General features: G+C 45.1%; 1 protein-coding gene across 3 annotated transcripts in view; it reads right to left on the reverse strand.

Annotated features, from left to right (window-relative positions):
* Positions 1–5,508: 5,508 nt before the first annotated feature.
* Fech (ferrochelatase) overlaps positions 5,509–25,598 on the reverse strand; it is a 33,201-nt gene continuing 13,111 nt past the window's right edge. For 2 of the 3 annotated variants that reach the window (XM_039096978.2, XM_006254850.5), the window contains 8 exons: positions 23,818–23,966; positions 19,462–19,596; positions 16,369–16,475; positions 13,083–13,181; positions 11,098–11,205; positions 10,502–10,666; positions 7,699–7,758; positions 6,267–7,241 (listed from right to left, as the gene is read on the reverse strand). In XM_039096978.2, the coding sequence (XP_038952906.1) occupies positions 7,107–7,241; positions 7,699–7,758; positions 10,502–10,666; positions 11,098–11,205; positions 13,083–13,181; positions 16,369–16,475; positions 19,462–19,596; positions 23,818–23,966 (958 nt within the window). In that variant the 3' untranslated portion in view covers positions 6,267–7,106. 3 annotated transcript variants of the gene reach the window in all.

A 25,598-nucleotide genomic window follows, 5' to 3' on the forward strand; every position in this document is an offset into this window, starting at 1 on the left:
GTCTTAGCTGAGAGAGGCAGTGTAAGGTTTGACCCTTCAGAGGAAGGGACATGAAGGATGGGTCTTGGGGAACAGAAGCAGGACACAGAGTCAGGGTCTCATCTTAAGGAGCAGTTCGTGCTCCAATGGACAAGGTCCAACTGCTGCGTGTACTCCTATAAACAGAGCCAAGAAACAAGGGAAGTACCACAAAGCCTGCTTCTCGGGCCAACCTTCCTATGTGTGAAAGCTCTCCGTCACAGCCCCAGGGCTCAACCTATTCCCTAGATTTGAGGTCTAGGCATTCCTTAACAGGCCCATGGGTATGTGTTGGAAACCAAGGAAATCATATTAAAAATATCAGATAGCAGTCACCTAGAGCAGCTTCCATTCCAAAGAGGCAGTGACAGGGAGAGAGCTGCCTCTCTAGAAAATGATATCTAGAGAGCATAAGGGAACAGGAAGTCTATGTCATTTCTGGCATCCTTGAAAAACACCCTACCAGGCCACAGTATAGGATGCTGGAAAGTAGTCATCCCTAGAAATCTAGTGGGAAGGGGGGAAGAACACAACAGTTTAAGCATGAATGTATCTTTACCATAAGTTATCATGAATGTTACTTTATCATAAGTGTGACTTGTCTGAAAGCGTTCTTTTGCTCATTAAAAAGAAGTCCTACTTATTGATTGCTTGTGTGGATGGCGTGACTTGGCAGGTGAGTGTGTCGCGGTGGGAGCCAGCAGAGGACAACTTCGTGAAACTGATTCTCCCTCCTTCTACCTTCTTTGGGGTTCTAGGATTAAACCCCGGTTCTCTGGCTTGGCAGCAAGCACCAACCGAGCAGCTCACCAACCGATCGCTGCTCATTTCTACCAAGATGTTGTGCCAGATGGTGGTGGTGCACGCCTTTAACCCCAGTACTTGGGAGGCAGATGCAGGTGGATCTCTGTGAGTTTCGTGGCCAACTGTCTAATCTACAGAGTGAGTTCCAGGACAGTCAGGCTTCACAGAGAAACCCTGTCTTGAAAAACAAAATATAACCAAAAAAAAAAAAAGATTTTGTTTTCTGTAGTCAACTAATCTGCAACTGGTCAACAGGTGTAGTTCTGACTTAAGTGTTGGTTTTTATTATTTTATTATTATTATTTATTTTGGTTTTTATTATTTTTTTAATTATTTTATGTGTATGGTGTTTTGCTTGCATGTCAGTGTATTATATAATGTCTGGTGCCCAAGGAGGCTAGAAGGCATTAGTTCCCCCAAGACTGGAGTTATAGACAGCTGTGAGCCACCAGGTAGATGCTGGGGATAGCCCCGTTATCAGGAAAAGCAAACAATGCTTTTACACCCTAGCCATCTCTCCAGCCCCATTCTTGGTGTTTTTGATCTCGTCAATGAGTACTTCAACTGTAAGATAAGTTACTTATATGTCAAAATGTCAGTTGAATAAACTGGGTAACACTTTTCAAACAGCTAGGAGAGAGCATTTCTTCATCTGTCTGTAAGGATCGATGTGGTGGCTACAAGACTAACTTTACGTCGTGGCGTTACCGTTTTCTCCATCGCTTCCCTGAGTCCAGATAAAGAGCAAAGCAATGACGTTTTAAATAAGCAAGTGGCGGGCTCTGGATGCTACCTTTCGTTTACTACAGCTTAACTGTAATCTCGTACAGCATGGCTGCGGTAGGCTGAGAATGCAGTCACTGGCTGTGAGCCGGCGTGTAGAGTCGCTTTCATTTCTTACATGCGTATGCTTTTATATGCAAAAAGAAAGTGAGAAAAACGCATGGCATATCATGAATTATCAGGATGGAGACTATTAAAAGCTCTTTTGTGCAGCTTTACAAGCTTGGGGATGGAGTCCAGGGCTGTCCTTATACACAGCTAACTCTACTCACCACTGAGCCACACCCCTAAACCTACTGTCTTTATGTGACAGGAAGGGAAACCATGGACCACAAGGGAGGCTGGAGGGGGACAGACAGCTCAAGCTGTATGTGGACAGAGGCAGAGCCTGAAAGGGTAAATGTCTGGAAACAACAGCAGAGTGAGAAGTTGCAAGACACAGAAATAGAACCTAATCCCTGCCCGCAGGCTTATAAGCAAACACAAATCAAGCTTTATCCCAGAGCACACACATTCATTCTGTGTGTGTGTGTGTGTGTGTGTGTGTGTGTGTGTGTGTGTGTGTGTGTGTGTGTGTGTATTGTATACATGTACTGATGAACTCACCCATGTGGCCTTGAGGATGACAATGGGATGCCATCCTCAGTCCTCCGCCTTACTTTGTAAAATAGCATTTCTCACCGAAACTAGAGCTGAATGATTCAGCTAGACCAGCTAGCCAATGAACCCCTAGAATTTGCCTGTCTCTGCCCTACGGACAGCGCTGGGATTATAAGCATGCCCAGCTGCACCTGACCCTGCTCCAGGCAATGGGAATCTGAACTCAGGTTCTCATGTTTGAGCAGCAAGTGCCGATGAACTGAGCCACCACCCCAGTTCCACCAAATGTTCTTAATTCTGACATCCAGGACTGGAGAGATGGCTCGGCAGTTAAGAGCATGTACTATTCTTCCGGAAGACCCATGTTTGATTCTCAGGACCCATGTCAGGCCACTTACACTGTAATTACAGCTCCAGAGAATCGAATATCTTTGGCCTCTGTAGGCACCTGCACTCATGAACACCCACACTAAAAAAAAAAAAAAAAAATCACAAAAATAAAATCTTAAAAAGTACTTCCAACATTCTGTAACAATGGCCCACTATAGACTGATTTATTGCGCTAAAAATGGAGGCTAAAAACAGCTAAAAATAACCATGTGGTATGATTAAATTGTACAAAACTGACCATCTGACCAAACAATCATTTTCTTCACCTTCTTCCTATAGAGAGGCTTCCATATAAAAACCAAGAGCTCCCTTCCTCTCCTGGGCCCCTAAACGGTTACACCTGGGTTCTCAAGAGGCAAAAGACTCCCAGAGTCACCTCTACAAGATACACAGCAAGCGGCAGCATAGCGAGTTGCTTCTCAAGGGTGCCCAGCTCTCGGCCCAGTGCTATGTAACCCTGCACGTTTTCCACTGTCCTGAAGAAACGCATTTAGAAAAGAAGCACAAGGTGAAGGCGAGGTAGGCCAGCAGCCAGAGGGAGCTGGCAGCACAGGTCTCCAGCTATCCTGGTCTCAGTTAGCCGCCGGCACACCACAGAGTAGGCGCGGGAAACCGCAACATAATTGGGAGACTCATTAAATATTTTAACTGCACGTGATTCACTTCTTGAGCCGAATCAACTTCTGTTTTAATCCACTTGGAGTATGTACTCAGGAATTTTGTGACACTAAATGTCATTTGAATATCACTGAAAACCTTTGGGACTGGGAGGAATTACGTGGGGTGGGTCTCTCAGAGAATCTCAGTGAGGAGACAATTAGAAGGGGAATATGACTAATACTCATGAAGCTTTTTGGAGATATAGACTTAGAAATGTGAAAGCCGTGTTTATGCCTTCCTCTGAGAGACGCATCTCCCTCTTGTAGTACAACTGAAAGCCTGAAGGACTGTGGGCAACAGCACGCTGTGGTGTCAACTCTGTCTTCTTAATGAGTTTCTTCCTGCCACAAGACTGGGATGCACCAGCCTGTGCTGTCTTCAGGATTTGGACAGATCTGGCAAAGAGGCCAGAGGTGACTGCCTGCCTGTCTTAGTCTCACTTCTGTTGTTGCGAGAAAAATACCCTGACAAAAGGCAACGGTGGGGAGAAAGGGTTTGCTTGGCTTTCAATTCCAGGCCCCAGGACATTACTGCAGGAATCGCAGCTCTAGTCAAGAGCGGAGAGAGAACACACGATTCCTGGTTGTTTTAATGGCTACAGGCTCCTGTTTGACCCTCACATGAAGCAGCACAAATGGTCACTCCCTAGAACAAGGGAGCAAACAGTCCAGCCTACAACTGTAGGTGCTACACAGCCATCTTCACCCCCAGCAGGCTGCAGGTCTTTCTGGTGGACCTGCTGGGTGTTTAGGTCAGTATGCCCCCTTGTCTCATGGTGTGGTAACAGTTTAGAGAAATCTACTCACACTAGGCAAATGCGTGCCTTCAATTGTGGTTTCTTGGATTAAATGTCAAAGTAAGAGAGTAGAGGAGGAAGCCAAGTGCAGTGACTTTATTCTAGATGATCCATTCTACTGCTTCAAGAAGTAAAGGAGGAAAGCCCTAATATTACCTTAGGGCTGTTGACAGGCTTAGTTTGGGCATCTTGAGATGGAAAAACCCACTTCCTCATAGATGGTAGTTGCAAACTAATTCCAGACATGATGGAAATAGTCAGACTCACTCAGCGCTGCTGAATTAGGTGAGTAAGGACGCACACTTTGAGGAAGCATCAGATCCAAAAGCATGGGTTTCTGCCACCAACACTAACTCACGGCTGACGAGGCTGAAGTTTACTGTGAGCTCACTTCTGAGGTAGATGTTCTTCACACAGGTCCGTGGAAGAGCCCCTTCCACTGGGCTAGCATCCTCCTGGGTTCTAGCAATGACAGCAGTGGCCTGAACCTTCCCAGCACCCTCCTATCTTCTGGATCAGTTAAAAAAAAAATCCAGGTCTGAACACACAGCAGCTCGACAGTGCCAGCATTCTTGCTAATTACGACAGCGGACATTCGCACTTCAAAACTGGTAACAGGAGAAGGACTCTCAAAGACTCATCGGTTCTAGAAAGACTCCCGTCCTTCCAAAGCCGTCTATGTTTAGCAGTCAAAGGAGTCACGTCTTTAGGACTTCCGGAAGTGCCTCTCAGAGGACAGTCTGCTTCCACTGCATTCAGTGCCAGCAATACAGTTCCAGACAACCCATTCAGTGTTTGCTCGGCAAGTGGGGCGGGGCTGGGGGGTCGTGTACTCCAGCAGGGACTCCTGAGCTGGCGTTTCCCGAAATATCCCCATGCCCGTGTGTTTTCATCTGCAAAGCTGCCCAAGAGTCAAGACTGATGACAGGCATATTCCCTGAAGGTGTGTGTGTGTGTGTGTGTGTGTGTGTGTGTGTGTGTGTGTGTGTGTGTGGAGGGGGCGATGGCTGAAAGCACAGCTGCCTGCCGACAGGGGCCACTAGATGTCCATTCACTGTGGGACAGTCACTCGAAGTCCACTCCAAAGCTAATCCCCGAAAGGTGGTGGAATGGATACAGGGACATTCCAAAGTGCCCAGACCTTTGTTCTTTCTCTAGAGACTGCTTACTAATGAAGATAAAGCCAATTTAGACACAGAAAGTTGATGCTGTTCAAATTAAAAAGCCACTATGGGCATAAGAACCTCTTTCCCAGAGCAGAAAGCAGGCTTCGGTGCTAGATCACAACCTCCCCTGTCCATTTCAGAAGAACTTCAGGAGACAGTACAAATCAAACAGGCTAAAGCTTACTGTCTGTTAACAGCAAATCCTGAGGATAGAATATCTATGCGCCTTCCTGATTGCTTTCATTTTATGAGCTGTTCTTCTATCAGGAAAAAAAAAAACTCAAAGAAATGTTCTGTTTGAAGAACAAAGTTTTAGACAAAGTGATTATTATAAATCCTTCAACGATCCCAAAGACTTTCAAATCCATTTAAATCCAAATCTAGAAGATCAGATTCTGCCTTCACATAGTTTTTACATTTTTAGAATAACTTTTCATTACAAATTCAGGCATGAATTAGTTATGAAGGGAAAGGAGGCCGACTATGATGAAGGAATACGTTGAAGACTATATATATGTATGTATGTGTATGTGTATATATATGTATGTGTGTATATGTATGTATGTATATATGTATGTGTATATATGTACGTGTGTATATACATGTGTGTGTATATATATGTGTATATGTATGTGTGTATATGTGTATATGTATGTGTGTTATATATGTATGTGTATCTCTGTGTATGTGTATATATATATATATATGTATGTATGTGTATACACACATACACATGCAGGAAAAGATTAGAATACAATGATAATTACCACATTAGAGTAGTTATTTCTCTGTGTTTTACAAATGGCCTAGTCTATGACCATAAAACTTTTATAATAAAAACTTATTCATGAAGAAAATTCAAGGCTATCAAACACGGTCAACTTTATAAAATAAGCACTTGGCGCTGGAAGGTTCCTTGGCCCCGGAGAGACAAGCCCTAATCCATCAGTAGCATTTCCTGGTGGCACTGTTCTTGGAAATGGGAAAAAGACAGAAAGCACCCTTTCCTGAGGCAACATGACTTAAATTAAGGCATAAACAGCGAGGACTGAACTTCCACACGTTTATTAGGCTATGCGCCTGGGGCATCTCAGCACTCTTGAAGCACGCACTTGTTTTGGTTTCCACAGACACGGCAGTGGCCAGTGAACGGTGCCTGCACTGCCAATAGAAGCAGTGACAGGCGACCACTCCGACTCCCGCACTCCCGTACCCATGGACTTAGGGCCGAGTCGGTGACATAATGTGTGCGTTCACAGCTGGGGCTCAAAGCAGGAGCCTTGCAGGGCAAGCACACAGCCCTAAGCTATGCACTCAGGCTAAGTCTTTTACAAATTATATTTCGTAAATTCGCCATATTCACTGAAGCTCTAGCTATATCCGTAAGACTGTAAACATCTCGGTCACCACTGGCAGCTCGTAGAGGAGACACACTATACTGTTTTAGGAAGTTGTTTTGGGCAATAAGTGCAGAATCTGTGCGTATCTCATAAGATAAAAATGTGAAACTCATCCCTGGGATGACCCAGTAGACAGATATCCCACATTCATAAACCAACCCCAGAAAGGGTTGTGAGTGTTCACTGTATGTGTACATGAAAATAGAAATCTCAGTCAGAATTGAGTCCATTCTCCAAGGAACACAATTTTGTGTGTCTGTAATGCTAGCCACACTCAGGAAACAGGAGCAGGAAGCACACTGGAGGCCAGTTTGTCCTACATAGGGAAGCAAGAAATAAAATAAAACAAAACAAAACAAGACAAAACAAAACACAGGCAGGGAGAAATTATAGTCTGTGTCCAGACTAATGTGGCTTCCGTCCCCATCGTCCCTATCGGAGATGTTGGGAGGCTGTACATCTGCGAATCCCACGGGTCCTCAGGCAGGGTCACAGCTGTTGGCTGGTGAAGAAGGATTTAGTCTTCCTGCAGACAGGATTTACACAGAGCGGACAGCTCAGACTCAACTGCGTGGAGCACAGCTTGTTTGACTGGATGTGGGAGTGCACCAGGTCAGCAAGGGCCTGCAAGACACAGAGCATAGAGCCACCTGAGGGGTGAAGTCTGCGGACCCGCCCTGCCCTGCGTGCATACCCTCAGCTTGTCCCAGGGAAGACTGCTCCAGATGGGGGTTTCTTTTAAGCTGAGCCGAACAAACAGAAGAGTAAAACATTGCCCATTCGGGGCATCGTCGGCTTAGGCAAAGTTAAAACGGAGACTTTGGGAAATGGATCCTCTTACCCCACCCACCACAGCTGTTCACTGAGAAGCAGACTTCAAATCAGGCAGCTGTAGGTGGGCAAGCTAAGGAGACTGGGGATACCTGCAGGAGAATGGAGCAGAGAAGGAATTCGCTCTTAGTTTTGTAATTAATTGGAACTCCAAATGTACTAATATGTGAGAAAACCAATATTCTGCAGGAGTTTCTCAGAGGACTGCTCTGCGCTGTGTTCTACTAAAATGGTTGTAACACTGCGGTACCTTGGAGAACAATGGATTTCCATTAAGAGACTCTGCTCTTCTGATGTTTTCAGCTCCACACTGAATCAGATGAGAACGGGAAGAAAACACAGACACATTTTAGTTTTCTTTCCTTTCTTTTTTTTTAAAGACAGGTGTCACAAAAGAATAAATGCACAGAAATACACACACACACACACACACACACACACACACACACACACAGAGCTCAGCCTGACTGTGAATGGTCGCAGGCAGCTCCTGAATGACTGACCGTCGTTGTCGTCATGTAGTGGACTGGCAGACTGAACAGACTACCAGACCTGCTCTTTTGTTTCTGTGTTGCCCCAGCCCTGTCCCCCCCACAGTGGTGTGTGTGCAGACCAGGCTGGATGGGCTCCCAGCCTGCATCTCTCTGCCCCTTTTCCTCTCTCTAATGCAGGCCTTGTAGACTCATCTATGTAAATGTTGCTGCAATTAAGTAGAATTTCCTACTTACTTTGATCCCATGTAAGTGCTACAATGAAGGAAAGTAATTTATGGATTCTAAAACACATTGGTTTTAAATGGGATCCAATGTAGAACTGGATTTTAAAATAAACTTTTATAGAGAAAAAAATCTGAGTATTGTTTAGCATCCTTCTCTTCCCCTGTTTAAAAAAAAAATACCCAGTTAATCATTCCCAGATAATGGAGAACTAGGTATAATTTGCTCTGTGGCTAGGACCATCTCTTCCCCATCCACACTGAGACATACACAGTCCGTTGCTAGCGTCTAGATTGACATTTACAGGAGGAGCCCACACGGGAAACCCATTGGTATTCAGCAAACACATAGACCTCAACATAGATGTTCTACTTAAAAAATAATAAAAAAAACCAAAAACCACAAAGCACCCTTGGCAGCAGAATCAGCAGTGTTAGGAATCGGCAGGGGTGGGCAGGATCTGTCCACAGAACATTATTGGAAAAACAAAAGGATTTGTAATCATGCAGCATATGATAGTAAACATTTTTAAAAAGTCAAATGACTATTAATCAAGGATTTACTAAAAACAGCTATAGGCATTCGATTATATTTACTAATGTATACCCGGATATGTATCTAAGAACAGAAAATGGGGATCACAAAAACGTGTGGATCAGATGCCATTCTGTTACATGCACAAAAGCCTGTTATTATGTAGACACACTTAGGGAAGAGAAGGTGTTTTATGAAAACATTAACAGACATCCTCTCTGAGGGTCAGAGTAGTAGCATGACCCACGTTTGACATGACATGACCCACTTGTGACATGACACTCCTTGGTACCATTTGAGAACTTTAATATTTTTTTTTTATCAGCGATAGGCAAAAAGTTGTAAAACATTTTTAAACTTTTAAAGTTAGTTGTTTTAAGCATGCTATGTTTTCAGATCAAAATAATGATAGTTGCATGGTTTTCTTTATTCCCTACAGGGACTCATTTATTAATCACTAATAATCCTCTTGGTTACTAATAGCCTCTACTTATCATATAAATGAATAGAAATATCACTCAACATAGAGAAAAACTTATTTTCAAACACCCTACACTAATTAAGTCCTATTATTATTACTGAAGTCTCTTCGGCAAGTTTAAAATTAGCCAGAGCTACGGTGGCCATACAGAGACATCTACAAATAAAACCCAGGGCAACAGTGAGACCTTATCTTTGCCTGTGATTAGAAACTATGGGTTCCCCTTACTTACTGATGCTTGACTGGTGGCTGGCACAGACACACCAATACCAGGGGACACACTAATACCTGACAACTGGCTCCAGTTCCAACCCTACTCACTCTCCACTCCACTCCTCCCAGTCCTAGAAAGGGAACAGACTTCTGTGGAGCCACACTTCCACAAGTCACCTATGGGAAGGCCATGAGTCCTCATCTACGATGAGAGGAGGAAAGGACTTCCCAAGTCGAGTCCCTGTGCTTCCAAACTTCCCACAGAAACACAGTGGTGAAGGTTTCAGGCTGGCCCTCAGAAGCGACAACACAGGTAAGCAACAGTTTTTCTGCGCCCTGAGTGACAAGTCACATCCGTCTTATGCCAACGGTGGTATTTGTTATTTCAATCGTCAGATTGATCACAACTTGTAAGCAAACAGCTAATTAAGTGAGTGCACAGGAGGGGTCAACAGAACTGCGACACACACTGATCTGTGTTTACTCTGTGCTGCTCCGAAATGTCAAAGACGCCTATGCCACAGACCCAACCAGAGACAGTGTAACAGCCCAAGAACCGCATTAAGTGGAGAGAATGAATTATAGACTGATAAACATTTTCCCTCCAGAATTGGTGAGGTATACAAGTCCTTTTCACTAAAAATTTCACCTTTAGACAGTATGGTAACTCACACTGAACGAAGTATTAGTTTCAGTGATTCTGGGTAACATGGCTTAATAAAGACATAAATGGTCTCTCTACTGATGATGTAGAATTAACTTATAAAGTGTTATTTGAAATAATGAATACTCAATACATGCAAACACACTAAAAGTCTGCCTGTCTTTCTTTCTCTCTCTTTCTTCTCCTTTTGTTTGCTTTTTCTGAGACAGGGTCTCTGTACGTAGCCCTGGCTAACCTGGAACTTACTAAGTAGACCAGGCTGGCCTTGAACTCCCTAACATCTGCTTGCCTCTGCCTTCTAGTGCTGGGATTAAGGGAGTGTGCTACCATACCCAGCCCCATAAACAGTGATTTTTTTTTTCAATGTGTATAGTGTGATAGCTGCAGAAAAAAATTCCTTTTAAAACAAACCGTGATGGGACTGAGACGCCATCTAAGCACTTACCTTCTGAGCTAACACTTGAGAGTATTCAATGTCCAGTTCATAAAGGGTCTCAATGTGATCACTGGTAAATGCTATTGGAACCAAGAGGATATTCTTCCTCCCCCGCTCACAAAGCCCTTTGATAGCCTCATCTGTTTGAGGGCCCAACCAGGGTACTGGACCAACCTATGAGAAAGAAGTGTCGACACGGAAATGTTGAAGTGTTCTCCTGACACAGCAACAACAACACATTATCAGGTCGCAAGACTCAGTAGGAACACACCCACAGCTGCCCATCCTAATGAGAGCCACTCTTATACCTCCTTGAATAGGTTTGAATAGATTTATGCTGAGGCTTGAATCCTTCCAGAGGCTGGCCTGACCTGATGATACAAATGAACAAGCTAAAAGTCAGATAGTAAGTGACGGAACTCTACCAGTTGTCCGTTTCCCCTCCTGTCTGCTTGTTCTTTGTACAGTTTTTCTGCCCACAGTGAGCAGTCAACTTACAGAAAAGCTTGTTGGCCTGGAAAAGCCCAAATACCCATTTATAGATAAGGGATAAAACAGAGTTTTCTCAAGAGATGCTGGCCAGAAAATATATGCAAGCTACCCACCTTGGACTGCCAGACCAGTCGGTAGGGGTTCGGATAACCCAGCTGCTCCATGACTCTGTGGACAGTGGCTCCTACCTCTTGGGGATAGGGGTCCCCTCTGTTGACAACCTGCAGTAGAGACAAAATAATGTGCAGTCACCAACCCTGTGAAGGATGTCAAGCACCACAGGCTATACAGGGATGAGAGGACCGTGGGCTAGACCCCTCCCTTGCGCTCCTTAAAACTAATGACGATTGGCTCTGAGCATTGCTAGAGAAGGCCCTGGGCTCCAGACTGTCATGGTCTTTTCCTGTACAGGGATACAGGCTTCATCTGTCTACCCCACCCCCACTTCCGATGTGTACAACAGCACCTAATGCATACTGCATTGGTGAAATCAAATACTACAACAGTATTTTATGACACTGCTAGTGGCCAAATGGTCATTAGAAGCACAAATGTGGAGGAGATAGAGAAATACAAGGTTGCTGGCACAGGATAACAATAACCACTACAGGAAGGGTCCACCATTACAGCTCCGGGCTGCTGCAGTGGAAATCTCCACCTGCCCTCTCTGGAGCTTCACTCTGGTCCTCAGGTCTCATCGCGCTCAGAATGGACCCTCGGAAAGGATTTGCATGGCACCAGAAGGAAGGCGTGATGCTACTGAGGCAAACCAGGCAGGCTCCCAGTGGGAAGACTTTATCCCTAAAGCCATCTGCTACTAATGTGGTGGCTGCATCTTCTAGGTGAGCTGCACAGAGCTTGACTCTGGTGACCACAAAGGGTGGCACCCTCCACCTGAGGCTGGCTGGTTCCATTAATCGTGTGTTTCAGACCGATCACACCTAAGAAAATGTAACCTTCCACCTCTGTGGCTAGGAAAACAGCGTTCTCAGCACGGGGTGCCAGTTCTGAGTGGATGGAACTGGGGACTGTGCCCAAGACCTTGCCAATATCATACGGCACACAAGCCCAATATCTCTATTTCCTGAATGCAACCATTGTGGCCCAGGTGACTTCTTTTCATGTCCTCATTGATTTGTTTGTATAGTTTACACATAGAAGTAATTTTAACAATGTATTCTGAATACAAACCTTTATCAGATTTATATAACTGAATATTTCCCCACATGTGTGGCTTGAATTTTCAATTTCTCTTTTTTTTCTGTAAATTTATTTATTTATTCACTTTACAACCCCAAATCCTCCCTTCTTCTCCTCCCAGGACCCTCCTCACATAAGTCCTCCACCCATTTCACCTGCTCCTTCTCTGGAGAAGGGGAAGTCCCCTCTGGGTGTTACACACATCTCCTCCCAACCCCCCAGCCACTAACACCCCACATACACGAACCCCACACATCAACCACTTTGGGACTAGGCACGTCCTCTCCCACCGAGGCCAGACAAGGCAGCCCATTTAGGGACTTGGGATCCACGGGCAGGCAGCAGGCTCAGAGACAGCCCCTGCTCCAGTTGTCTGGGGACCCGCATGAGGGAGGTAACATTTTATGGACAAACTGGTAAAGCATGATGAACTAAGGATCACACACTGTATGTTATATCTTCCCTGGCCAAGCTCTGGTCCCTTGTTTAGCCTGCGCTAGAAGGCACAGGCTTCCGCTGAGTCTTGAAGACAGGAGTCAGGGCTGAGTGTGAGCAGAGCTGGCTACACGGCTCAGGATGGGGAAACTGCACGCTGTATGTCTTCCAATCAGCAAAAGCAAGCTTCTTTCAGCTGGTGCACTTGTTCGACACTCTAATATCTGAATGAGTCTTCCAGTTACCGTTTTAAAGAAGGCTATTAATAAGAGATCTATTTGTGATATTGTGCATTGAATTAATTGCGGGGAGGTTTTAGAAAGCGAGTCTATGAGCAAGCTAAGACTGGGAGTTTAGAGCTCATGCTTGCAGTGAGCTGAGGACAGAATGGAGCCAGGTCCCTGTTACACATTGAGAAAGTGAAAGGGCCCAGTCCTACCACTAACAAAATGCTCTTACTTACAGACATCGGCAGGGAGTGGGCAGAAAACAGAATGACCACCTCACTTCTCTTCTCCTCTGGAAAATGGTCCAGCTCTTTCAGAATGTGGTCTGCAAAGCACTGTGGGAACCCAGGAATGGAGAAGAGGGTGGTGAGAAGAGAACAAAGATCAGAAGAAGGATCTGAGAAATGAGAGCCTCACTGAAAACCTTAGCACAAGCTTCAAAATCCGGAACCCTACCTCTTTTTTTAAAAGATGCGAACAGCACAGTCTCTTTGCTTCGAAACGGCTCGCAATGGTTGCAGGGGCCTAGGGAATTTGATGGGAAACTTCTAAAGCTCACTAATGGCTCTCTGCAAATGAACACGGAGGAGCTGCTTCCCCTCGGGAAGAGCAGGGCACACTTCCAGATGGAAAGGAAACCCAGATGGGAAGGAGAGGTTGTTTTAAGACCTCACATTTGCTCTGTTAGCAGGAAAACAGCTTACAGGGTCTTTCTGAACCTCCCTTGCTTTGGCTTTCAGGGCTATCGCATTAAAACACATTAGCCAGAAATAGGAGAGAAATAAGAAAATACTCTTCTATTTTTATGACATCTTTCTTACAAGTCCAGGATCTGTACCAAAGCACTCCTCCTCACACACTTCCTAATGACGGATGAGGAGCTGTGCGGCCCCCACTACACACAGAGGGGAAGGCTGCAGCTGACGTGAGGGCTAGCTGACCATATGTGTGAGTGTGGACTAGAGTCCAGGCCCTGCTGCCTTCCAGCCTCTGCCCGCCAGACCATCTCCCTCTCGCTCCTAGTTGGCACTTGCTGACTCTCACAGGCAGGTGCTGAAACACCAGATCTGAAGAGACGTCCTTTCATCTTACGCTTGAATCATTCCTTGTTATCTTGTTTATAAGGAAAACGTGGCAAAGGACAGGAATGGGTCAACCGATAAAACTGGAACGTGGCTGGGAATCAGACAGAAGTTGATATCGGTGTTAAAATAAACTTCTGTGGGAGTTTGTATTGTAGTTATGCTAAGAGCACACCCCTGATCTTAAGGTTGTGTGTGTGTGTGTGTGTGTGTGTGTGTGTGTGTGTGTCTGTGTCTGCATGTGTGCATGTGTGTGTAGCGGGTTATGTGCATATGAGTGAAGCTGCCCACAGAGTCCAGAAGACAGCATCAGATCCCCTGGGGCTACAGCAGCTGCGAGCCACTGGAAGAGGTTGCTGGGAGTTGAGTACGGTATGTGTTCTTAACCAATGAGCCAGCTTCCCAGCACGTTATCCTTTTAACTAATCATCTTGTAACTATTTTGCATGTCAGAAATAATTTCCAATAAAATTTAGAGAACTTAACAGAGTCATATAAACTAAAATTGACGTAGTTTTGTTACATGTCAGTGTCTAGTCAATACTCTAAGTTCCAAACTAGTCCCTAAGAATACTAGAATATCTATCATTCTAGAACTCACGAGTTTTGGTAAGTGAAAATGGCACTTAGAAAAGGCATTGGGAGTTCTCTTCTTCCCTCTCCCTTCCTCCTCCTCTCCATGTTGTGTGATAACATTTGATACAAACAAAAGCTATATTTTTATAGTGTTCATAATGTTTAGGAAGCAAGAGTGCTCAGAAAGGATTATTTTTCTAGAACATAAAGAAGCCACTGTAAAGCTGGTAATGAGAACCTGGAATACACATTTACACAACTTCTCCAAAAGCTAGCTACATAGCGGGACTAGAGAAACGGTGATAGTAAGACTATTTTGAGCAATCAGTACCTAAACATGCAGAAATATGAGATTTAAGGCCCTATTTTTCAGTCGAGGGGATGTAAGAGTTTTAGGGGATTGTCTTCCTTCCTTTCCTTTCCTCAGCTTGTAAAATTGCAAGTAAGAACACAATTCCTCAGGGCTTGTGAGAGTCACTAAGCCATCTTCAAAACTCAAGCGGCATGGGCAAACAGAAGTGCTACTTAAATCACCTAAGATCCATCTGCAGGATTTTCTGTGCACAGCCCCTGTGCAAAATGAAAGCAGCGAGGCCTCTCAGAGCCTTCAATCACGCCAGCCAGGAGGGCAGATAAATGCCTCTAAAATTCCCTTTCATTTTATGAACAGAGACTTCCTCGGTTAAGAGACCTTTCCATCTTTCTGCTTCCCCCTTTCAAAGGGCTGAATTTTAATGCAAATCTAATTACTCCCGCGATCAGGGCAGGCAGATGCTGTGCAGATCCCTGGTTCCTGGGCCACATGTCAGCTCAGACCTGCAACACCCCTCCTTCCCAGCCACAGCTTCAATAGCAGCATTCCGGGCCTTAGGCGCTCCAGCTACCCCTGGCTGGACCCAGGAGAACGATGAACGCTGGACACGCGCGCAGCCCACAGCGACACCCATCCCTAGGGGACCTCTTTTACTCCTACACAAGTGTTAACCCCTTCCCTGCCCACTGGACACCACTCTGGGGAAGCCAGCCCGATTTTAATGCCGTCTACCGCCATCTAGTGGTCACAGGTTTTAAGTGCTGCCGATCATTGCCGGTATTTGCCAACGATCACAGAATGAACAAAGTATATAAAATATAAAATAAATCCAAAGCTCTACATATATCTCGACCTAAAATAACTCAAAAACAAAAACTTTACAGACTCAAAACCCCATACGAATTAATTGGGATTCATTTTTAAAGCCATCTTCACTCTCGTGGTTTTTTTTTTTTAATAAGGTGACACCAATTCAAAGCTAATGGTTTAGAATTGTAATTTTAACTTATTCTTCTAAAATAAAAGTACCTATTGACAGCATATTTTAACTGAGTCTTCTAAAATAAAAGTATCCACTGACAGCATATTACGAAGGTAAGTGTACAGGAGAAATGAAAATTTTCTTTTGATCTATAAAATTTAGAATGTTGTTTACTTCATGTCTCAGACAAGCCCCTATACACTGTCTTCGCTTCTCTAATCCTTTGATGTTTTCGAAGGATTTTAAAAATATTAGATTTAAGTAATTTGTTGGTCATTCCATCTAGACACGTAAGTCACTGGAAATTGATATAATCTTTAACGTTCTTCTGGCTGCTGAGAAATGCAAAACTCAAACTCTAACTGCGTACTAAAGCATAATCCGAGGAAAGGAAACCTTTAAACGCACTGCCATGTTTCACGGTACGGGAAAAGCCTAGCGGCGTGGCTTTAATTCCCACTACGCGATTGAAGCAAGAGAACCCAGGAGGCTCAGTGGGCATCTCCAGCGGCGCACGGCTGAGTGGCGCTGGAGGCTGTGAGGACAGAGGCTGCCGTGGGCATACACACCTGGATGAGGAGGGGGTGCGTGGGCCACCTGTCGATAGTGCTCCACTTCATGGTGGGCTTCCGCCCCACCTCGTTATAGTATCTGTAAATGGCATTTAAGCTGCTGCCTAAAATGGAAGGGAGCCATTTAGTACACGCTCTCGATTGTGGTAAAAACACAGCGCAGGCTAGCGAAGGCGATGATTGGGGGTTCCGAGTGGGCAGCTGCGTCTCTACAGAAACCCAGTCTAATTACGATCTTTTCAGCACTCTAAAATGCATATAGATTTAACAACCCTGCGAGTGAAGATCACTAAAGAGCAGTCAATTTCAACCCTCAAAGATGACTGAGGCCATTTCTACCCGGCAATGTGAGGGCCGTGAGCCTCTGCAATGTAAGCTATTGTGAACCTGTAAGTACCAAGTCTCACAACTGAGAGCACGGGGAAGAAAGCGCTCCTATTGTGGCCAGAATCGGCCTCATTACACGCAGTGTAGGGGGTGAGGAAGAGAGACAGAAGTGGGCTGTTATCCCAGCATGCTGATGCCGCATTGTTTTATCCTCGTGGAGCCACTTTCTGGCATTTTCTTTAGAGCTGTTTATTTCACCAAGTTTCTGTGTTAAAATATGCATTACTCTGTATCTGGAGCATTTTGGATATTTCACTCAGTATTACAAGTTAAATATTTCTCGTGTTCAAACGAAAGTTTTAGAGCGATGTCATCATTCAGCAAGCAGCCTATTGAGGGGTCTAAAGGCCCTGTACTTAACTTTTACAAAAGGCATAGTCCCCTGGAATAAAGTAAGCAAACGCTACACTCTAACAGGTAGCCTAGCAAAAATTGTGTTCCTAAATGAAAGGTAAATGTGACAACCGAAGTCCAGAAGTGGGTTGGCAGAACAAAGCCACAGCTTTTCCCTGGCCCTGGGAGGCTGACACTGGGCCTATGAACCCAATCCTGACAGGGTCCTCTTACTCAGTCCTACACAGATCAAGTTCCAACATGTTTGCGCTGCTCATCATGTTTCCTGGGCTGGTTTTGTTTTGTTTTGTTTTGTTTTTTTGTTTTTTTGTTTTTGCCACAGGAATCAGTTAAGTTGCCAGTTTAAAAAGCTTACTTGGGGGCTGAAGAGACGGCTTGGTGGTTAAGAGCACTGACTGCTCTTCTAGAGGTCCTGAGCTCAAATCCCAGCAACCACATGGTGGCTCACAACCATCTGTAATGAGATCTGATGCCCTCTTCTGGTGTGTCTGAAGACAGCTACTTATACATAATAAATAAATAAATAAATAAATAAATAAATAAATAAATAAATAAATAAATAAATTTTTTTTAAAAAAGCTTACTTGGGACACAGATATAGTTTAGCTCAGACTGTTTGGTCAGGATAAAGTTCAACTTGTATTTAAAAAAAAATCAATGGGTTTCATTTCAATGAGTAAAATATAATGAATCAGTAAAAGAATCCAAGCTTGGGGGTCAAAAATAATCCCCAATACAAATCAAAGTAACCCAGCATCTTCACATAGCAGATCTCACTGCACACGTGGGCATGATTTTCTGATGGACAGAAGGGCTTCTGGGAGCCATGGTAGCTCCCTCGTGTCAGTGGAGATCAGTCACTATACTACAGAAGAAGTAGTTAAGGAGAGGGAAATGTAAGTGGGGAAGACGCTATGAGAAATACGCAGGGCCCGTTTAAAAGTAACAGAGGAGACTACTGGCCGCAAAGAAAGCCTGAAACATTCCTAGCCCCGAAGTCCACATGAGATGCCCTAAAGGAGAGCAGTGTGCCCTGAGCGCTGACCACACGGGAGGAACCACCGGTGAGCTAAAGCATTCGTCTGTTGCCACACAGATAATGACTTTTAACTTACATACTTTTGAAAGCAGACATCTGTATGTTAAGGGACGTTTTGCAAAGCAAGATAAAAATATACCTTGAAAATACCAAGGTCTGACTCATTCTCCAATAATATATTACTAGTTATTTTAAAACCGTAGATTCCAGGGGTTGGGGATTTAGCTCAGTGGTAGAGCGCTTGCCTAGCAAGCACAAGGCCCTGGGTTTGGTCCCCAGCTCCAAAGAAAGAGAGAGAGAGAAAAAAACCCTGTAGATTCCCAAAGTAAATCACAATTCAAACTTTTGGACACATGTGAAAGACCAGGCATTTTAACAGATGGCTCTCTCTCTCTCTCTCTCTCTCTCTCTCTCTCTCTCTCTCTCCTCTTTCTCCTCCTCCTACACACACACACACACACACACACACACAAACACACCCCACATCTGTATGCCTCAGTATTTAAGGCACACAACACTGGGAATGCTTCCTCTGTTCTATTCAAAGAAACTGGGAATACAAATCCTCTGACCTAAGTCCTTGAGAAGATGCACTTATCTTTGTGGGTAACACCAGAAGCTTTACGTATAATTAAGAATAACTGGAAAACATGAATATACAAGTTTCCCAGGCTTCCGTTTTATCTTCAGTCAAATGTACAGAGGACAGCAAGAAGGAGTGCATTCCAAAACCAAGAGCACAGAAAGGTCTGTAAATGTCAATCCAAGGCCTCAATGGTTTCCTTGTTGTTGCTGTTTTGTTGTTGGGTTTGTTTGTTTTTGAGAGGGGGAATTACCATGTAGCCTTGGCTGTCCTAGAACTCACTAAGTTGATCAGGCTGGCCTCACACTCACAGAGATCAACCTGCCTCTGCCTAGGATTAGAGGTGTGAGACACCACACCTGGCTTGGATGGAATTTGAAGTTAACCAGTAACTAACCCATAACTGAAGGAAAGACAGACACAAAAATAAAAATAAAAATAGCAGTATTTTCCATATCACATGCACACTTCTGTTTTCAAAATAAAAACAAACCTAGAAAGTGATCTGTTAACTAACTGTTTTAAAGTAGTAACCAAGCACAGCCACCACCCCACCACCCCATTTGTAATTCTCAGCTGACTGGCCAATAATTCCAGAAATGCACGAAGCATGCAGTAAACGAAGTAAAGAAGACAGGTCAGATTTGCCATTCAAACTGCAAATCCCATCAGCACAGAGCCCTGGGCTAACCTGCCAGGGGTATCGCCACCTTCGAGATGTCCTTACCTGTGGTGGAGCAGCTGTACTGTGGATACTGTGTGAAAGCAATGGCCCTTTCTAGTCCATCTCTCTCCATCTCTTCAATTGCCTCTTCTGTCAAGGGATGGACGTACCGGAATCCAATATAGTATTTGTGAGGTGCTATTAGGAAGCGCAGTGGAAAGGAGAGGGGATTAATCTTTATATAGATTCCTCAGAGTCACCAAACATAGTGTAATGGCCAGAACAATAAACGACTAACCTAATTTTCTACAATGCTGATATGGTGAGCAAGTTAGGATATCCCGGGTAGCTTGTCCGTCATTTAACAGGCACACGAACACTTGGTTCTTCTCTGAGGTCGGCAGTCCTACCCACCTACCTTTTGTTAACATGATCGTCTTTACAGTGCAAGCTTTTGTTCTTAATTCTCTGTTCTCATCAGGCATAAAGAGATGAAGAAAAGAGAGGGGGAAAGAACCCCAAAACTAGTACCTAGCTGGCTATGGTGGCATGGCCTTTAATCCCATCCTAAGGATGAGGATCTCTCTGAGTTTGAGGCCAGCCTGCTCTACATAGCAAGTTCCATGTCAGCCAGGGCTACATAATCAGACTCCGTTTCATTTTTTAAAATGTAGTACTCATTCTCCCACATGTACTGTCCTCATTGAGCAAAGTGGCAGATGCCTGTAACCTCCAACACTCAGGAGTCAAGGACAAAAGGGCAAGTTAAGGCCAGCTGGGGATACAAGGCAAGTTCAAAGCCACCCTGAGCTACATTGCTAGACTGTGTATCAAAACAAAAACCAAACAAACAAGCGAGGGCTGCTGGGGCCTTGTAGACAGGACTCGGATCACAGTACACAAGTGCCTCAAGCAGGACAGTGGAGTCTGAAGTCACTGTGATCTAGAGCGAGTTCAAGGCTAGGACTCAGAAAAAAGAAAACAAAAAAGGCTTCTTCGCTTCAGTCTCAGACACGCCCTGCAGCCTGGAGGACGCAGGGAGCAGCACAGGTCCCTACAAGGAAGAAAGAAAGAGCAGCTGAGCTGCCCGGGAGAGGCTCGGGCCAACTGCAAAGATGGCCGGCCTGCGGAGAAGCCTGCTGGGCAGTGGGCCCCAGGTTCCCAGCTCTGTGAGCTGTCAGCCATGCCGTGGCAGGCTTTGGTGACGCAGTTGCGTTTGAGGTAGTCCTGGTCCTGTAAGTAACTCTTAGCTGTGTTCCTGTAAGTAAGACTCCCTGGTTCACCAGCTTATCTGTATTTTGCTGTCATCTGTTTCCTGTCTGGAGAAGATGTTTATTCATGTCTTCCAGAAGTAGTGGGACCCAAGGGGACAGTGGCTTGCCAAAGGGTCATGAGTACCAAGGCCCACTAAGGGCTAGGAACCCAAGGAGAGCTTCCAAGGTCGCTCCCAAGGGAGGTGACTCTGCCGCCTGAGTGAACGTGGCCAGGCAAGCTGGCTCCATGGAGGGTAAGCGCAGTGCTCACATTCTTCCTGCATGCAGCTGCCACATGCTCAGTGCACATACACACCGATGGGTGGGTGGATAGATGGATGGATGGATGGGTGGATGGATGGATGAATGGGTGGGTGGATGGATGGATGGGTGGATGGATATGGGTGGATGGATGGGTGGATGGATGAATGGGTGGATGGATGGGTGGATGGGTGAGTGGGTGGATGGATGGGTGGATGGGTGAGTGGGTGGATGGATGGATGGGTGGATGGGTGAGTGGGTGGATGGATGGATGGATGGATGAATGAGTAGGTGGGTGGATGGATGGATGGATGGGTGAAAGATACAGGTACAGGCATCAATGGGTAGAAGCATAGGTAATATATAGGCAAATGGATAGACCAAACAGAGGAGAAAAGACAATTTTATGCCACATTGAGTGATTTAATGACTTGTCAAGCAAGCCACTGAGCTTAGCCCCAAATTGTCGTGAGTCCTGGATATTTTAAAAATAAATCTCTAGAGGACAGAATGCTCAGTCACTAATTAAAAAATCCCAGCAACTTCAAGTGCAAAATGAGTACTATGATCCTTTGATGACTTACACAGCAGAGGAGAATTAATGTCAGAACCTGCTCACATGTAAATTCCTGGCTTTGCATTATATGGCCTTACAATAAAATGACCAGCTAGTAAGTGGGAAACCACTTTTGATAGAAGGTGGGAAGGTACCCTCGGACTCTTTTCACCCAACCTGGAAGCCTGGAGCCACAGAAAGGCTGGACATTCAACAGCGTCCTCACAGTGACCAGAGAAAAATGGTGAGAATGTGGGAAGGAGGCGTTCCTGCCTGGTTTGTTGTTCTTTGTTTTGGTTTCTTGAGTCAAGGTCTCTATGTAGCCCTGGCTGTCATGGAATACACTCTGTAGACCAGGCTGGTCTTGAACTCCCTGCCTCTAATCCCAAGTACAAGATTAAAGGATTAAGGGATTAAAGGTGTGGCCACCACTCCTGGCTTTCCTGTCTGTTTTCTTTCTCAAATCTGACATCTGATAGGGCTCTTCATGGGAGGGGATGCTGTAGTAATACATAAACCAAAAAGACCAGCACCTTTCTAACTCTTCTTTCCACTAAATAAATTGCACATCAAATTCACTGCCATGATAAACTGACAACAATCAGAGTGGGGTGGGTAGAGACGGCTAAGTTTTTTGGCCATATTTAAAGAGATGCATTGTGGCCCGTGAGGAGGAACTGGGCGTGAAAGGCCCCTGAGCCACAAAAATGACAAAATGCACACCTTGACGGCCAGAAGTGCAGCTGAACAATTTTCTAAGTGAGATGGTCTGCTGAGGAAGGAGAAAACTGGGTCCCTTGGTGCAATGGGACTGGTATGCTGAGAACGTTTCAAGTTCATGCTCAGTGATACTTTCCAAAAGGGTCCTCTTTGAGGGTCCCAGGATCATGAACTCTGTCCTGAATCTGAGGCCGTAGAGTGCACTTACAATGAACATATGCCCTAACTGGAACTTTTTTCAGTTTTAACATTTCTCATTATGCTGGTTGGTTTTGTCAGGTGAACACAAACCAGAGTCACCTGGGAAGGGGGACCATAACGTGAGGAATTGCTACATCAGATTGGTTTGTGGGAATGTCTGTGAGGCATTTTCTTGACTGATGATTGACCCGGGGGAGGGCAAGCTCAGTTGGCAGTGCCATGCCTGGACACTCCTCCATGGTCTCTGCTTTAGTTCCTGCCTGAACTTGTTCCTTAGCTTCTCTCAGTGATGGATTGTTACACGGAAATGTAAAATGAAATAAACTTTTTCCCCCAAGTTGCTTCAGGTCAGTACAGTATCACAGTGACAGAAAGCAAACCAGGACATTCACAGTGGTTCACGCTTTAGTATTGTAAGGAACCGTGTCCTCCAATCGAGTGTGCCTTGGACAGCAATAAGTGCAGCATCTGCAGCTAACTCACAGGTTACCGGATGTGTGCCCTTAGAGCCAGGCCAATGCAGCACCTTGTTGCCTCACGGTGGAGGTGCTGATGGCTGAAAGTTTGACTGAAGGCTGCCCTGTGACTCAGTCTGAGTTACAGTTACCTCTCCAAATACTCATTAATTATCGTCCAACAGCAACAGCCTTACCCTCTGTGCATGGAATATCGCTTCTTCTTTACAATGTAGCTCAATTGAACTTTAAACTTCCTTTTGAAACACTTTCCAACTTTTCAGTTTGTCTACTTGGAACAATGGAAGTAATTTTTGAAAGTTCTACAGTCAGAGGATAATGCCTTGAGAACTCAGTCAGGTGACCATGAATTATGTATTCTAGAAACTCACAAATCAATAGTTGTTAGTACCAGGAACAAGAAAATGGATCAGTGGATAAAGTGCTTACAGTACACACAGGAAGACTTTTTCCCCCAAATTCAGATCCAGTAACACATAAAAGCTGGGCAGGTGAGGCGGACCCCTGTAACCCCAGCACACAGGAGGCGAAGTAAGAGATCCCAAGGCAAGCTGGCTAGCTTACACTGACTAGATAGGTGAGCTCTGAGTCAGACTGGAAGACCCAGCCTCAGTATATGAAGTGGAGAGCAATGGAGGAAGACATCAATCATTAACTGTGGGCCTCCACGTGCACCCACCCCCATCCACACAAATGTGCACTTCACACACTCTATCTCCCTCACTCTCTTACACACACACACTCTCTCTCTCCCTCGCTCTCTTACACAGTCATACATTCTCTCTCTCTCTCTCTCTCTCTCTCTCTCTCTCTCTCTCTCTCTCTCTCTCTCTCGTGCAGAGAATCTTCCTGCCTTAGCCTCCTGAGTGCTGGGATACAGGACTGCTCCCCCACCCCCGACTCTGAACCCTACTCTAGCCGGCCTAGCACTGCATCAATGAGAACAGCACACCTGTGTCAGGGGACAGCTCATCCAGCAGCTTCACCATGCCTTCTCCTTGCTTGGAAGTCCACATCTTGATGGGGGATCCACCTCCGATTCTGCGATACTGCTCTTGAATTTTGGGGGTTCGGCGTTTGGCGATGAATGGTGCCAGCTTACTAAATCATTGGGCATATAAGTGAGGGGATTTTAGTTCACCTTCTTAATTCAAGATACATTCTACTCGCTGAGGAAGAGATAAGTAAAACATAAGGACAGTCAAACACGACCAGTGGTTAGGAGTGTGGCCGTGAGGCCCCTGACAATTCGGCATGGATCTGAGAGCTCAGCTCTGCACTCCACAATGTTCTATTCTTCACACTCTGGACACCTCAGCCCCCTGACCTGGATGCTGCTAGCTACCATCCTATATGCTTAACCTGCACCTAACAAGAATTAGGGAGAAAGCACAGGAAGCGTACATTGGTTTTGTCGGAGTTGTTTGGTTCTGGGACACTGGAGCCTGAATCCAGGCCCTCACAGTGCTCAGCAAGGGCTTCGCTGTTGAACCGAAGCCCCAGGACCGGTCCCATTTGTTTTTAATTTTGAGACAGAATCTTACCTTGTTACTTGGACTGCCTTTGAACCACAGTGCTGCTCAGGCTTGCCCTGGGGACTACTGCCTGAGCCTCCTGCTGCACCACGCCTAACCCACACAGGGCTCTTTTGAAAGCAATTTTTTGTTACACTTACTATTTGGGGGGGAGCATACAGGTGTGTGCATATGCACATGTATGTACACACTCTGGTACATGTGCATATGCACGTGTGTGTACACACTCTGGTTCATGTGCATAAGCACGTGCGTGTACACACTCTGGTTCATGTGCATATGCACGTGCGTGTACACACTCTGGTTCATGTGCATATGCACGTGCGTGTACACACTCTGGTTCATGTGCATAAGCACGTGCGTGTACACACTCTGGTTCATGTGCATATGCACGTGCGTGTACACACTCTGGTTCATGTGCATATGCACGTGCGTGTACACACTCTGGTTCATGTGCATATGCACGTGCGTGTACACACTCTGGTTCATGTGCATATGCACGTGCGTGTACACACTCTGGTTCATGTGCATATGCACGTGCGTGTACACACTCTGGTTCATGTGCATATGCACGTGCGTGTACACACTCTGGTTCATGTGCATATGCACGTGCGTGTACACACTCTGGTTCATGTGCATATGCACGTGTGTGTACACACTCTGGTTCATGTGCATATGCACATGTGTGTACACACTCTGGTTCATGTGCATATGCACGTGTGTGTATACAAATGCGGTGGACAGAGGACAATTTGAGTTGGTTCTCTCCTTCTACCATGTGAGTCCCTCCATGACATGTACACACACACACACACACACACACACACACACACACACACACACACGCTGAGATGTAAAAAGAAATGTATTCTTTGGTGTTATGAAACAGGTAACAAGACTCTGATACATCAATAAACACTGAGTGCAATGTTGAGAAAGTTCTCTCAAAAGTAAGTAGCTCTTACCATATTTCCTTTCCTAAAACAACTTCCACTGCTATTATACATTATAAAAAAATATAATGTATATTATACATTATATAAAAACAGTGACAGAAGTGGAGTTAAGAGATTGGAAAGCACTGTATCAAACAAAGGTCTCAGCGATTAAATATCAAAATTCTTGGGCATCGAAACCTCACTGTGGGCCTGGAGGATGGCTCAGCAGTTAAGAGCACGCAGTCCTCTAGCACAGGACC

Source organism: Rattus norvegicus, chromosome 18 (assembly GCF_036323735.1).
Source record: "Rattus norvegicus strain BN/NHsdMcwi chromosome 18, GRCr8, whole genome shotgun sequence".
Classification (NCBI taxonomy): Eukaryota; Metazoa; Chordata; class Mammalia; order Rodentia; family Muridae; genus Rattus; species Rattus norvegicus.